At 36.2% G+C, this 15,492-nt stretch overlaps 1 protein-coding gene across 1 annotated transcript in view; it reads left to right on the forward strand.

Annotated features, from left to right (window-relative positions):
• The window catches only part of LOC113519393 (twitchin), a 143,987-nt gene extending 139,144 nt beyond the window's left edge, over positions 1 to 4,843 (forward strand). Inside the window, exons 131-136 of the mRNA XM_052897001.1 lie at positions 366 to 532; positions 1,346 to 1,484; positions 2,017 to 2,134; positions 2,654 to 2,790; positions 3,344 to 3,513; positions 4,020 to 4,843. Coding sequence (XP_052752961.1) covers positions 366 to 532; positions 1,346 to 1,484; positions 2,017 to 2,134; positions 2,654 to 2,790; positions 3,344 to 3,513; positions 4,020 to 4,226 — 938 coding nt within the window. The 3' untranslated portion in view covers positions 4,227 to 4,843. The remainder of the gene's footprint in view (positions 1 to 365; positions 533 to 1,345; positions 1,485 to 2,016; positions 2,135 to 2,653; positions 2,791 to 3,343; positions 3,514 to 4,019) is intronic.
• The last annotated feature ends 10,649 nt before the right edge of the window (positions 4,844 to 15,492 follow it).

A 15,492-nucleotide genomic window follows, 5' to 3' on the forward strand; every position in this document is an offset into this window, starting at 1 on the left:
TTATTTCGTAGTGTTTACAGAATGTTTCAATTACGATATAGGGCGCTGTACAATATAAATTCTTATATTTTTTGTTAGTTTTTTCTTGATTTTTTTGTACTATTCTAGTTACATTATTAGATAGTAACTCGAATGAGGGATTGAAAGAAAATTGAGGTATCCCAATCGATGGCAGACGACTCTCTTTTTTCAGTAGTAGCCAAAGGTCGTGCATCTTACTTGCTCTATGCCCCTAATTTGCACTCTACCCCATAATGCGCCCAATACTACAAGTATCTGGTAACACTGGTATCATATAGTAAGGACGCGATGTCCTGTATAAATGCATCTGTAAACGAGTAAAAACATACGGTTGTGTCCGTTAGTGCCGGCGTCGGACGCCCAGATGAGCGCGCCGACGTTCGCGCGCGCGCTGCCCGACACGACGGTGGCCCGCGACGGGGCGCCCCTGCTGCTGTCGTGCGCCGTGCGGGCCGACCCCGACCCGCGCGTGCAGTGGTACAAGGACGGCAAGCCACTGCACTCCTCCGAGGTGAGCCGCCGCACGCGCACGCACGCACACGTACACGCACACGTACACGCACGCGCACGCACGCACGCACACGCACCTACACGAATACGCATTACAAAATCCTCTACTAATATTACATATACAGATTATAGTATAAATAATCTGTTTTAATAAAACTTAATGAAAATACAAACAAATGATTAAATGACCTGATCATAAAATGATTTGCTGATGTCCAATAAATAAAAAAAATCGATTAATTAATAAAAATGTTCCAAAGTTTTCAGAATTTGTTACTTGGAGAGTCTTTATGGTAAAATCAACAAAATATGACCACCATTTTATTTAAATAATTTTTCATCTTATCGCAAATTACATATAAATAATGAATATTTTTAATAAAATAATTTAATTATGTTTAACCATAAAAACACAAAAAATTAATAGGTATATCTGTATAAATACAATAAAGTATAATTCTGTAAACCTTTTTTATACCACAAAGGTAGCAAACAAGTATACAGCCCGTTTGTTGGTAAACGGTCACTGCAGCCAGGAGGTGTCACATACATTAATTAACTTTTAAAGACTACCTTAATCTTTTGATGCTAATATCATAATTATATCATACTTTAAGTTTTAATATTTTAAATACTGTTAAAAATAATATAACACTAAATTCTGTATTCATTTGTTTACGAAAATTAATTTATTTAATTATAAAACATTTTGTCAAATATTTTGGCAAATGAATTCATAATAAACTACACACATAAATCCTTTAAAAAAAACAAAGAATCATATTATAAATACGTTATATAATTCATCAACCAGGTTGTGGATCTAAAATACAAGAATGGCGTGGCATCGCTGGCTATCAGCGAGGTATTCCCTGAAGATGAAGGCGTGTACTCCCTGAAGGCCATCAACAGCCAAGGCGAGATTGAGACCAAATGTAAAGTCAGTGTTAAACGTAAGTGCAGCATTTTATTATATATTTATTTATTTAACTCTTTATTACACCAAAAACATTCTCGGTATAATAGTCAAAGACAGTGTATTATTTACCCACATTTTTTTTCTTAATTTCTTGTTCAATAACCTTTTCCAATTATGTTCGTTATGTACTTTGATCGTGAACGCTAAATTTAGTTCTAGATAAAGTCTCTCTTAAATATGATGTTCTGGCTATATTATTATTGAAAAAAGGGATTTAAAACGCTAAAATTTAAATCTTAATCACAATTCATAAGATACAATTTTGGTTGTATCGAAATGAGTCCAAGTAACATCTGTATTAAGACATAGTAGCTAGCTGAACGAAAAAAAACCGTAAAATATTCAGATAGACAACTGAATTAACTTTATTGGATCTTTTACACTTAAAAGGATACATAATCTAAAACTAGTAAATTAGAAACGAACATCAGCGACGAATGAACAAACTAATTTAAATGTAATTTTTTTGAACAAACTGATTTAAATGTAATTTTTTATTATTGCAGCAATGGAAAACAACGTGACGAGCGGTTCTCTTAAATTGGGCGATAAGCCACCCAGGATTGTGGATCACGCCAAGTCGCAGATTGTCAACGACGGTGACGCAGTCACGCTCTCCTGCAGGTTTGGATACTGTCCTGTATAATACGGTAGATGGCATTACAGTCAATCTTTATCATCATCACTTTTTCATCACATGATACTGTGCTGTAAACACAGTTGATGATGTCCCTGTCAAGCTTCATCATTATTCCCGCTATTAATTACTCACCACTGAACGCAAGCCTTCCCCATAGAGATTACTATAAGGAATGGTTCTGAGTCACCTACATTCACTGATTACCTGAAATTTGAGATCGTCGCTCCATCTAGTGGGTACCTTACACTTAATTTACGTCACGTACGTCACTTGGACACCTCTTTTATGTTACCTGTCATACTTAATAGAGGTTATTTTAACATCAATCTCTATTTGCCAGTAGAGATAACAAAATCTTCTATGCTAATATAGCAACGGTTACCACTTTCTGTCATATGGGCTTTTAATCTATATACCATCCTCAACAGTACAACAGTTATTGACTTTACAACATACAATACAAATTCATCAATAGATGGCGCTCTAATATCTTTTATTTGCAGGATAACTGGAGCAGAGCGTTTCGACGTAGTATGGCTACATAATAACAAAGAGATCAAGCCATCCAAGGACTTCCAGTACTCGAGCGAGGCGAATATACACAAGCTGAGCATCGCAGAGATATTCCCTGAAGATGCCGGTATGTATTTAGAACAAATAGTTCGTAATTACTACAAGAGATGGCGTTAAATGCCATTTTTCATTTAATAATGATGCAGAAGGAACTCGAGGGAATTATTATGGTGCTCAGCAATAACGGCAACAAATTAGGTGTAGCACAGTGTATTCTGTGACGTCTATATTGTTATTTATGTCGATAGGCGATGGTTACAATTTTCTATAAGAAAATGTCAAGTGTGAGTTGGTCAAGCATTTTCTGTAATTTCCATTGACATCGATAATTTTATATCGAGTTAAATTTTCAAGTAAACTCTAATGCTGTAGTAATGTTAAGTTGTCTAAAACTTACACTATGCACTCGGATTGTCAGATTGTTTGCCATTCCAATCTGCTTAAAAATCTAAATAAAAACGACAGGGATTTCATTCTAATGTCCTTAGAAACCGTACGAAAAACCGTTGCCCAGTAAGCCACGTCAGAGGCTTTTGTGTATAACGCCAAACTAGAAACTTTTGATACCAGAGGGCGTCATCCTCACAGTAATAATAGTAATAAGATTCTCTGCTGCTCAGGTGTATACACATGCGAAGCGTTCAACGACGCTGGCGAATCATTCTCATCTTGCACGCTGGTGGTGACGGTGCCCGGAGAGACGCCCACTGCCCCGCAGTACGCCGCCTTCCCTGCCTCCACGACGGTCTCCGCTGGGGAGCCAGCCGTCTTCACCACAGAGCTGGATAAGGTGATTTCATCATCATGATGATTTTAGTGGAGATGATTGCAGGGGCTAGTAATGCCCGTGTCCTATCAGGACGATCTCCATCCGGTCCCTTTGGAAAACATCGTAATTCATTCCTGGAGTATTCGTTACAACTGACCTGACTTCATCCTCAACTATCATTAGTAACATGAGTGTAGGCGGAGTTATTAGTCTATTTTCACTCCTTAATTTTTCTTTTGTGGTATAGCGAATTCGATTCCTGCATAATGTATACATAATATATATGTATATCATGAGATATATCATGAGTATATCTGTTTCTATTTCTCTAGATCACTAGTTATCATTTGAGTCTGAACTAAGTAAAAAGGTGTACCTCAGAGAACAGCGTTCATCCATTTTATTCGATACCTAAAAGTTACAATGGTTTATAGCCATATGATCATGGTTTACAAATAGTATTTGCTTTACAATTAATCTGTGATTGTTATTCGTATGTTTTACTAATATTTGTATTTAATCTACAGCCACCACTCCAGCTCCAATGGTTGAAGGATGGTAAACCCATCGACGAGACGTCCTCTAGGTACAGGTTCACAATGGAAGGCACCTCGCGGTACCGGCTCGAGATCGCCAAATGCAACATTGACGACAACGGCCAATACCAGGCCCGCGCTGTCGGCTCCAAGGGCGACTCTCAAGCTGCTTTCTACTTGAACGTTATTGATGTGTAATACTCATGGACTGACGTGGGACCCAAGTCATTACCTTGTGGTACCCCCACATTTTTTTCTCAAACTGGATTATGATATGAATATTTGCGTATGGATTACGATTTTTATACAATTCGGAGTCAAAATGTTAAAGGAGTTTTTTTTTTTTTATATATAAATTATTTATTAATTTATTAAGTATCTTTAAGTGTTACACCCTATCGAATGCCTATGAGAAGTCGCTTGGACGATCGGATCCTTGCTCTCTAGTCACTGTTAACTATTTAATGTTAATTTATTTATTGTCGAATTTATCCACTGTTAATTTCTCTTTTGTTTATAATTTTTATTTATCGTCCTGGCCTAACAGTCTTTATTGCAGCTTCCTTTTTAAAATAAGCTTGAATTTATCAATGTTGCCATGGATTCCGGCCGAGTCACTAACGAACCGACCCTTTCTATGATATTTTCTAAGCCACCACAAAATATCTTGGAAACGGTCATCAGCGAGACGCGGCCAAAATCCGTGATATTATTTTTATATAAATTTAACTGTATTATTTAATTGTACATAATTAATTTATATCATGTGACCGCGTAATTTATAAATAAATATGTATATCTTAAAATAATAATAATCTTGTTTTATTTATCGGAATCATCTTTATAAGTTTAATTACTTTATATATGTTTATATATGATATTAAATCATACATTATTACACGACAATGGGTCTATAGTTTATGTCAATACAACTTATCGGCCCGACCATAAGACAGCCTGCTGATGTCCTATAACAATTCATATATCAAAAATTGATTAATTCATTAAATTTTTAAACCTGTTTAATATTACCTTGTTATTTTTTTTCTGATTGGTGATTGCTCCTGCGCTAACGGGATACACTGGCGAAGCACCAGTGAAGGGTGATAGATGAGAATGAAAACAGGCCAGTTAGCCCATTATGATGAATTCATCAGGAATTAACCATGATAGTTTCCAGGGGGAACCGCGAGGAGGTCGACCTGGTTGAGTATATTGCTAGCAATAGGTTCTCAGTCTCCATTACTAACAATCCCTTTCCCCCCTACCTTGTTATTAGGTAAGTTTTTGTTAAAACTAATTATACCGCGAAACATTATTCTGAAGTCTTGGCCGCTACATGTACAGTATGTACATAACAATTTGGCTCATCATAACGAATCCAATAAAAATTAACCACGACGGTTTAATGAGGCCTCGTGTAGGTCGACCTGGTATTGTATTATCAGTGAGGCAACTTAATCTCCATTATCCTTAGGGAAAGGGATTATTAGAATCGTGGTTTAAAAGTCAAGCACTTTTTTTAATAGATGAAAATGAAATGGTAACCCCGCTTGCGCTATCGGTATATGCTGACGGGGCACCAGTGAAAAATATTAGATGAGGATAAAAAAGGTTAGGTAGCCCATCGCAATTAATTTAAAAAGAATTACCACGATGGTACCCATGGGGACTCGCGTGGAGGTCAACCTTTAACAGGTATATAGGTAATAGGATATATTGCTTGCAATAGAGCCGTTAGTCTCCATTACTAACAATCCCTTTTCCCCACAATTGTAAGCGGTTACCGTAGCCTATGAACGTCTGTAATATACCAGGGGCATTAAGTGGGTCTTGCCGATTCTAAATAAACCTCATAGCAAAGAACGGGACAGACATACTATGCAAACAATTTTCGTGCAGTTTTCTTTTAGTGATACCTGCTCTATTACTGACCCCAAGTTAGTATCCACTCCAAATAAAATATACCAAACTGTAAAAAGAGTGGATTGTTGGTGATAGGTTCTTCCAGCTCCATTACTCTCAATATTCTCTGTCAGATCGACCTCCACGAGATTCCCCTTGGATACTCGTAATTTATTTTTGATAAATTCGTCATGATGAGTCAACTGACTCTTACCTGACTTTTACCAGAGGACTGTACAAAAGTCGATTGCTTGGGTACCTCTGTCCCATTCGTGTTTCAACCGTGAAGCAGCTGTGCATTTGCATGGCTGTGTTTCGGTTTGAAGGGTGGTATATGGCGTGAATTTACTGGCTACAGAGGAATAACACCTGAGTCTTCAGGAATGGCAACGCATGGGGGGTATTATGGGTGAAACAGGCTCTGTTATGTCCATGGTACTGCTCATGTCTATAGGCGGCGGTTACCACTTTCCATCAGGTGGACCGTCAGCTTGTTTGCCATCCTAAGTTGTATAAAAAAAACTGACTTCGTCCTCACCTATCATCCCTCACTTGTACCTCACCGGCGTAATCTAATAGCGTAGGCGGAGTTATTGATACGATTTCTTTAATTAAAAAATATACTTAATGTAGTATTATTCTCTCCTGGTTATCAGCTCGGTCCTCTTGACTCGGTTCAAAGACTAGCTATAAGAATTGTCGATGATTTCAACGTCATACGCGGAATAGAGTCCTTAAGTCTAAGACGAGACTGCCTCCCTATGTGTATTCTATCGCTTGTGTAACGGATTGTGTGCTGAAGCATTATTTGAAATGATGCCTACAGCTACTTTTTAGCATTGCACCGCTCGCCATCGACAGGGAATTCATTCTCACACACTTGAACCTAAATGGTCACGTATAGTGCGGTTTCAGAGGAATGATCTCCCGCGAACGCTCGGCTGTGCAATGAGTTCCCTACCGAAGTTTTCCCTAAAGATTTGTGAGTTGAAAATGGGGTTCTTCAAAAAAGGTAGATATATTAAGGTAATTAAGTTTTTCAGGATCGGCAACGTGCACGTGACACCCCTAGTGTTGCAAGCGTCTATAAGCTACAATAACCATTTGCCTAACGGGCCGTATGCTTATTTGCCACATTCATGGTATAAAAAAATCTATGTACCTACTTCCAAATAGGGAATCATCATCGTCATCATATCAGCTATTAACTCTCCGCTGTTGAACATTATAAATAAGTAAATAATAACAATAAATAGAGAACACCTAGCCATAATTAAGATTCAATAGTATAGACTAAATAATCTACAGTACAGACAAAGGCACAACAGCGCCCCCGGCCGTTAAAAATGTGATCAAAACATTTCAAGGGAGCCGACGAACGTGACTTGGCACTTGTGTTTTATTCAAAGCAGATGCTTATTTTAAAATATGAAATCCTTGGAGCGAGTTATGATGGACTTATTTTTATTTTGGTTCGACTTTTTTCAAATCGGACCGCTCGGCCGATGTAAAGTGACGCGCTCGTTTCATTACGTACCATCCTTTTTGTTCTACCAACATGTCAAATAGTGAATGTAGATTGGACCCGAAACGGGTCACTTATTACATAAAGTATTTATTTGTTTAAGACAACATCTTCCATTACAATGTACCTAGTGAAATGTTTTTATTATACAATAGTGAACCGTCTTAGCTTCGCACGGCTAATAAAGCATATATGCGTACATTTTTTTCCATTAACTTGTTGCAATGAGTATGAATTAGATGGGTATAGTAAGTTATTATTAAAAGATAGACAAATGCATTTGTGATTTTTTTTGTAGACCTATAAAACAAAAATAATTCTAACATACATTGTTTTGTTATATCTCAAACGGATTAGGCAGCGTTTTCGATGAAAGTTCTTAGTCGAATTGATTTCTTCTGATATTTTGAACAATTATCATTATATTTCAACAAATTTACTTAAAGCAATATAACCCTTTGCACTCCGTTGTCGTCGTATTTGCGACATTAAAATGCTAACATTAAATCCACTGTCGCGGCTACAGCGACACGGTTGTTTTACTGACTGTTTATTTTGTTTACATTATAATAAGTTATTAGTTTTTTTTTATGGGTGAAAATGGTATGGTAACCCCGCCTGCGCTAACGGTATACGCTTGCGGAGCACCAGTGAAGGGTGATAGATGACAATGAAAACAGGTCAGTTAGCCCATCATGATGAATTCATCAGGAGTTAACCATGATAGTTTCCAGGGACAACCGCGAGGAGGTCGACCTGGTTGGGTATATTGCTAGCAATGGGGTTCTCAGTCTCCATTACCAATAGTATTATATTGTCTGTGTCATTACTAACAATCCCTTTCCCCCCAATAATAAGTTATTGGTATCCACTATTAGTTACTAGGCTGGAGTGCAAAGGGTTAAACTATATCTTTAATCTTCCTCTCGATTCATTCTATCTATTGATAAAAACTACATTAAAAATCTGTTGCATAGTTTAAAAAATCTAAACGTACAGACTTCAGGAATCAACTTTGTTTTTAACCGACATCAAAAAGGAGGTTTTCAATTCGGTTTGTTGCTTATATGTTTGTTACCTCATAACTCCGTCAGTTCTAAATCGATTTGTAATTATTATTTTTATCTAAAAGATTATATTTTCTGATAGGAAATTTTAATCCACTTCAGTAGTATAGTTTTTATATATATTTTTAAAAATAACTGATTCATGTTATAAAAAACTGGTTCTTAAAGATTAAAAAATATTTACGCTCAAATGCAAGGTGACAACCCTGATATTGCAAAAGTCAAAACAACGTTTACCACTAAGCACCAGGTGGGCCGTATGCTTGATTGTTAGCTTGGCGACATATTTAAACAAACTATAACAAGAGAATTACTATCCAAATAGTATTTGAACATCTTGCCACAAATATTTTCTCTGCTATTTTTACGGACGTTTATTATTGACGTCACAGTGTATTCTGTGACGTTAATAATACTGGACTTTTTTTTATACAACTTAGAATGGCAAACAAGCTGACGGCCCACCTGATGGAGAATGGTAACCATCGCCTATAGATATGAGCAATAGTACCATGGACATAACAGAGTATACTGTTTCGCCCATGATACCCCCCATGCGTCTAGGCAACGGTCAGCACTTTCGATAGAGGGAGCCTCATTCGTTTTCTGAGTGTATCATTACTAATATTATGAACGTAGTGTAGGACGTATCCCCCCGCTAGATGGAACGACGACCTCAAATGCATTGCCCAGAGTCAGTGGCTGAAGATGACTCGGGACTATTCTTTATGGCAGTTTAGGTGGGAGACTTATATTTAGAAATGGGCAGTTAACAGTTTAAATAATAATAATAATTTAACAACTTAAAATGATTAACTAGAATGAATTTTTGATGATGAAATGATGATGATGATGATGATCAATATTATAATTATAAAATTGGATGTTTGTTTATTTGTTTATCTTTTGGCGACTTAATGGTTATTATTTATTTATTTATTTTTATTTTTTTTATACAAATTGGAATGGCAAACAAGCTGGCGGCTCACCTGATGGAAAGTGGTAACCGTCGCCTATAGACTATTTGCGACTAGCTTTTAGCCCGTTACTTCGTACGCGAAGATATCGGACACAGAATAGACCAGTTTTAGATGGCATACCAAAATAAAGCATACTCCAGTTTTTAAGATAAATCTTTTGGAACACAACAATAAAAACTGCATTAAATTTGATTCAGTAGTTTTTGTCTAAATGTCAGACAGAAGGGCAGACAGGCAGACACATAAAAACCCTTTTTGTCTTTTTTTTTAATATCGTCCAATTGAAATTTTATATTAGTAGGAAGTAAGAAGTGACGCCGTGTAGTTCCGGCATGGAATGGCCCACCCCCTCCTTTCTAGTGGATGTCGTAAGAGGCGACTAAAGGAACTTAATGGTCGAGGAATCCTAGCAGCATCTCTTTTAAAACATCACTAAAGCCTAACTACGGTTATCAATCCGCCTACATACTTGTAAAGCTCCCCAATAGGGGGAGCTCTATGTTTTATGTTCAACAGTGTGCAGTTAACGGCTGATATGGTAAGGTAAGAAGTAAAATAAGATAGAAAAGAATTATAGGCTACTTTGTAATCTAGTTAACCAATCTCGGTCACAAGAACGAAGTCGGGGCTAATAACTAGTTACAAATTAAAATTACCTATTAAAATTCTTACGACCATTATCCTAGACGGGGAAGACATCATTTGTTGACTGCAACAACAACTTGTGGTAACAGTAACAGTAAATAAAGCAGTCAATATAGAGAAAACACATATTAAACCGTCCAAATACCATTACTCGAAATATAAAGTACCAATTAAGTGTTTAAAACAGACCGGCCGCGGCGGCACACATAAAATTTGTGTATCACACCAGTTCACGGCTCAAAACTTAATAGTTGGAGCGCCGAACGAATTGATAGTCAATAAAACGGTAGCACAACCCGCCAGGGCCCGCCATTAACCCATGTTCAAACGCCATTAGGAATAAAAGAAATAAAAAGAGTAAAGATAAAAGAATCGATGGCCAGCAATCGAAACAAAAAGTATCATATCTCATTCCATATTTCAATATTTATCACAAGATCGTTCGTTTTCGAACAAAATTCGAAAAGGTTTATACTTTAACTTCTTTTTTTGTTTTTTTTTTTTTTTTACTCTTGTTGCGTTCCGTTTCTTTTATTATAAATGAGCTCGGGCCGACGAATATATTTTTTAAAAATCATCCCGTTTTCGAGTTTCTCGATGATTGGATCGGAGGTGGAAGTCATGTGCATACGGTATCCAATTTCACTTCTTTGTCTGTCTGTCCTTAAACCTGTATGTTGAAATATTAGTAGAACTTTTATATCATATCCATTATTTTAATATTAGCAAAAATATACCTGTTTATATAAATACCTTAAGTATTAATAAAATAAACTGATTTTAAAGGTTACTACTATGTAGAAAATCAAAAGAAATTATTAATTTCAAGTAATTAGTATTTTATGTATTTAAGACTTCATATTTGTACATGAATACATATATATAGAATAAGAGAGCTTATATTTTTTTTTTTATTGGATGAAAATGGAATGGTAACCCCGCCTGCGCTAACGGGATACGCTAGCGGGGCACCAGTGAAGGGTGATCGATGAGAATGAAAACAGGCCAGTTAGCCAATCATGATGAATTTATCAGGAATTAACCATGATAGTTTCCAGGGGGAACCGCGAGGAGGTCGACCTGGTTGGGTATATTGCTAGCAATAGGATTCTTAGTCTCCATTACTAACAATCCCTTTCCCCCCAGAGAGCTTATATTGCACCTCCTTATATAGAAGCTGAGGTATTAAAAATACTTGATACAGATTGGTTTTAAAGGATAAAGAAAGAATCAAAGAAATCATAATAATTTCAATTAATTTATATTTTGTTTATTTAATAATTTAAGTTCTTGCATATGTAAGTACTTATCTTGTCTTATTTTCGCATATGTGGTCAGCTAAGCAGTTGCACGTCGACCCATACGGATCTTTCGTGCTTCCCCTTGCCTTATACCATCATTTCATAGATCCTATGTGTTACCCTAACGATATCCCGCGGTTTAAGATATCTGTAGTACCTTGGCTCTGGATAAGACGTTTCCAGTAGACTCATACGCATGCTTGCCAACGAATCGCAGTTGCACATCAAGTGTTCCATGGATTCCGATTTCTTCCCGCACAGTCTGCACAGTGTGTCCGTAGATAGACCCATCTTGTGTAGTATACGCCTTATAAGTAAGTACTTATATTATTAAAGTAAAATAACTTATAAATTATGCTGTATGTTTTAATAATACAAAAGGCGTAGGAAGACTTAAAAAGATATAGATGGACTGTGTAAAGATGGTAAGGAATGAATGCAGAAATGACTGCGAGTAAGAAAGAATGGAAGAGAAAAACGTATTATATCGACCCCAAATAATAACTGAGATAAGGGTAGAAAGTCGATGTTATGCGATTTGTCATAAATCCGTATCGATTTTAATAACATTTCTTAGACGAAGATTTTCATTGGTAGAAAAAAAGTTAAGTCTTTGTATGGTTACGATGTAACATCATATCATATCATGTCACTTTGTTCATTTCCAGGATATAACAAAAGGCGGCTAAAGGAATAAGTACAACAATAACTAGTGCAAGAGATAGGAAACTTCATGTGTAACGCTATGCCAAACCATCTGGCCAGAATCTGCGTGTTTCTACCGTGAAGCAGTTGTGTTTGCATGGCTGTGTTTCGGTTTGAAGGGTGGGATATGGCAGTAAATTTACTGGGTATAGAGGAATAACACCTGAGTCCTCAGGAATGGCAACGCATGGGGGGTATCATGGGCGAAACAGTACACTCTGTTATGTCCATGGTACTGCTCATGTCTATGGGCGACGGTTACCACTTTTCATCAGGTGGGCCGTCAGCTTGTTTGCCATTCTAAGTTGTATACAAAAAATATTTCACAGAAATTTTATCGAAATCGGTTTTGGTGGTTCACTTTTAAAAGCAAATTTGGTTTTGCCACAATTGTTTTTTTTTTTTTTGTGAAATACAATCTTAAATTATTTTGAATACGTAGATATATAGGAGTCACGCAGACCAATACAAATAGATATAATTATAAAAACAAATGTTTATATTGTGCGGGAATCGAACCCATGACCATTACCGTAACCGCAAGCAGGGCGGGCGGTGTGTAAACCGCTGTACCACCAAGGTCGTCACCATTAGATAAAACAATGAATAACATCAACCACGGAACCCCCTTCATTACAAGCGCAGCATTCGCCTTATAGTTAATTTTTCCATATCTTATTTGATTCTTGGGGTCGGAACAGAGACTGCATGGAGTAGAATAGTATTTTGTAGTGGACGAAAATAGAACGGTAGCCCTACTTGCGCTAACGATATACACTGGCGGAACACCAGTGTGGGATGATATGTGAGGATGAAGCAGGTCAGTAAGGCCATCGTGTGTAAAGATCTATCAGATGGTTTCCAGGAGGAACCACGTGGAGGTAAACCCGATAGAATATATTGCTAGCAATGAGGTTGTTAAGCCTAATTACTAACAATCCCTTCTCCTGCTAGCAGAACACTATTATTGTGTGACATTAATATTATAATTTGCCATTGCAAGACGTGGTATTGTAAGTACAGTACGATTTATTTATACAACTTAAAATGATAAACAAGCTGATGGTCACTTGACGGAAAGTGGTAACCGTCGCCTATAGACATAAATAGTACCATGGACATAATAAAGTCTGTTATGTTCATGGTCACATACTGTGTTGCTAATAATTAGCTTTTCATGCGCTGCAATTCCTGAGGATTAAGCTGCTATGCATCTAAATCACTCCATACAAGTGCATACATTTTGCTCTCTTGATTTTATTGTTAGACTAAGTACGAAAAGTACAAAACCAGAGCTGTAGAAAAGGACAAACTAGAACATAGAACAAATAAGTTTAATCTAAAAGTTTGAAGCTGAAACGACCTAAAATTGTTCTTGAATGTAGTCATGTAAACTTTGTAATACTTTTAAAATGTTCGTAGAACATTTAGTATAAATTTAATAATTATAAAGCTCAACTACAAGAACTTAATTCAAAACGATGAGTTAATTTATTTCATCTTTTTTAAGGCACACAACAAGCGTATTCTTTTCAAGTATATACATAATAAATATATAAGTTCAATAAAAGAAAGTATATTTTTTTATTTACATTTATCATTTTTTGGGTCCATTCTTCTTGTGAGTAGTCTCATAGAACTATTGTGAGTATTTATGGAATTTTTGTATTAATGTCCTTTTTCATTATTTTCTTTATCTTTACTTATCTTTTAAATTATATATGGGAATACTAGAATTCCCATGGGATAATTTAAAAGATAAGTAGATGTAAAGCAACTCCACACAGTTCTCTGTGCTGGCACTTACAATACTTTATAACGTCCGCTGGCCGCTCGTTTATTTGCGCGATCGGCCCGCACTGATTTAAAACGCATGTGTCTTCGGTTCGATTCCGCGCCCGATCGCATTGTAATCTTACACATGCCTAGACATGTGCCGATTTACAATTTATAAACCTTACTGCATTGTAATAAAGTTTACATTCACATATATAGCTCAGTAAAGAATTTGGTATTAATTGCTATAGTTTAATGTCTCAAATAGATGGAGTAGATATATTTTAATGTAAATTGATCTTGCGTCGCTTCGGATTGCTTTTTTTTTTGCTTATTCAACATTCAGACTTCGGAATAATCACTTTCACAAACCAATTAAGTGATACGATTCTATAGATATCATTTAGATAAACTATTTAGATAAGTAAATATCAAACACTTCGATCGTTATTTAGTTCGAGATTTGTAAAGTAAACCGCGTAAATGTAATTCCACGTAAATTACCATCAGGTGGGCCGTATGCTTGTTTGCCACCTAAGTTGTATAAAAAAAATTTGCATTGTATTTTTTTACATAAAATTTTTTTTTTTTGGGATTTCAAAGATAAATGCATGTTACCTTCATTTTTATAATACTTAGAATGGCAAATTAGCTGACGGCCCGCCTGATGGAAAGTGGTAACCATCGCCTAACAGCTGTTGGCGTCGTTTCAGTATGGGAGGCGACACATTTTTTGTCGTTAACCAATCCATAGTTATATGAAAAAAACTTAATTTTATTACGCAATTTGAAATGGAAAAGAAGCTGATGGCCCACCTGATGGAAAATTGTAACCGTCGCCTATAGACATGAACAGTATCATGGACATAACAGAGTATACTGTGTCGCCTATGAAACCTTTCATGTGTTGCTATTCCTGAAGACTATCATGTTATGCCTCTGTACTTTGTAATTTCGCTGCCATACCCCGCCCTTTTAAGCGAAACACAGCCATACGAGTACAGCACTCATAAATACATATGAGTGGGATAGAGAGTTGGGTACTTTTGTCCCACTGCATACGAATTTTGTATAAAGTCTCTCTCTGATAAAAGTTTCAGTGTTTCTTACTATCTCTTATGTATCTCTAGGTTCTAAACTAAGATTTTAGATCAAGCTCTACCGCGCGACTTTGTCCCTGTGCTATTTATGATAAAAAGTATCCTATCTGTTAATCTGAGATTTTGTTTTATTTAAAGTAATAACTGCCCTATATTTTATATACATTAATAACATCATCGACACCACGAAATATACTGTGACACCCATTGTGTAACATGAGTGAATTCAATATATGTGCTATATTATACTAGAAATGACAAGTATAAAAAATATAGCAATCCTTACTTAATATTATAGAAAATGTGAAAGTGAGTTTGTTTATAACCTCTTAGCGTCTTAATAAAACGGCTTGACCAACTATTATCAAATTTGGTATAAATATACAAGATAAAATAGATAAGGAATAGAGAAGAAAATACATTTTATCCCGATCAGTGAATCTATATTCGCCGGTTATAC

This window comes from Galleria mellonella, unplaced genomic scaffold (assembly GCF_026898425.1).
Source record: "Galleria mellonella isolate WM207_F2 unplaced genomic scaffold, CSIRO_AGI_GalMel_v1 utg352, whole genome shotgun sequence".
In the NCBI taxonomy this organism is placed as follows: Eukaryota; Metazoa; Arthropoda; class Insecta; order Lepidoptera; family Pyralidae; genus Galleria; species Galleria mellonella.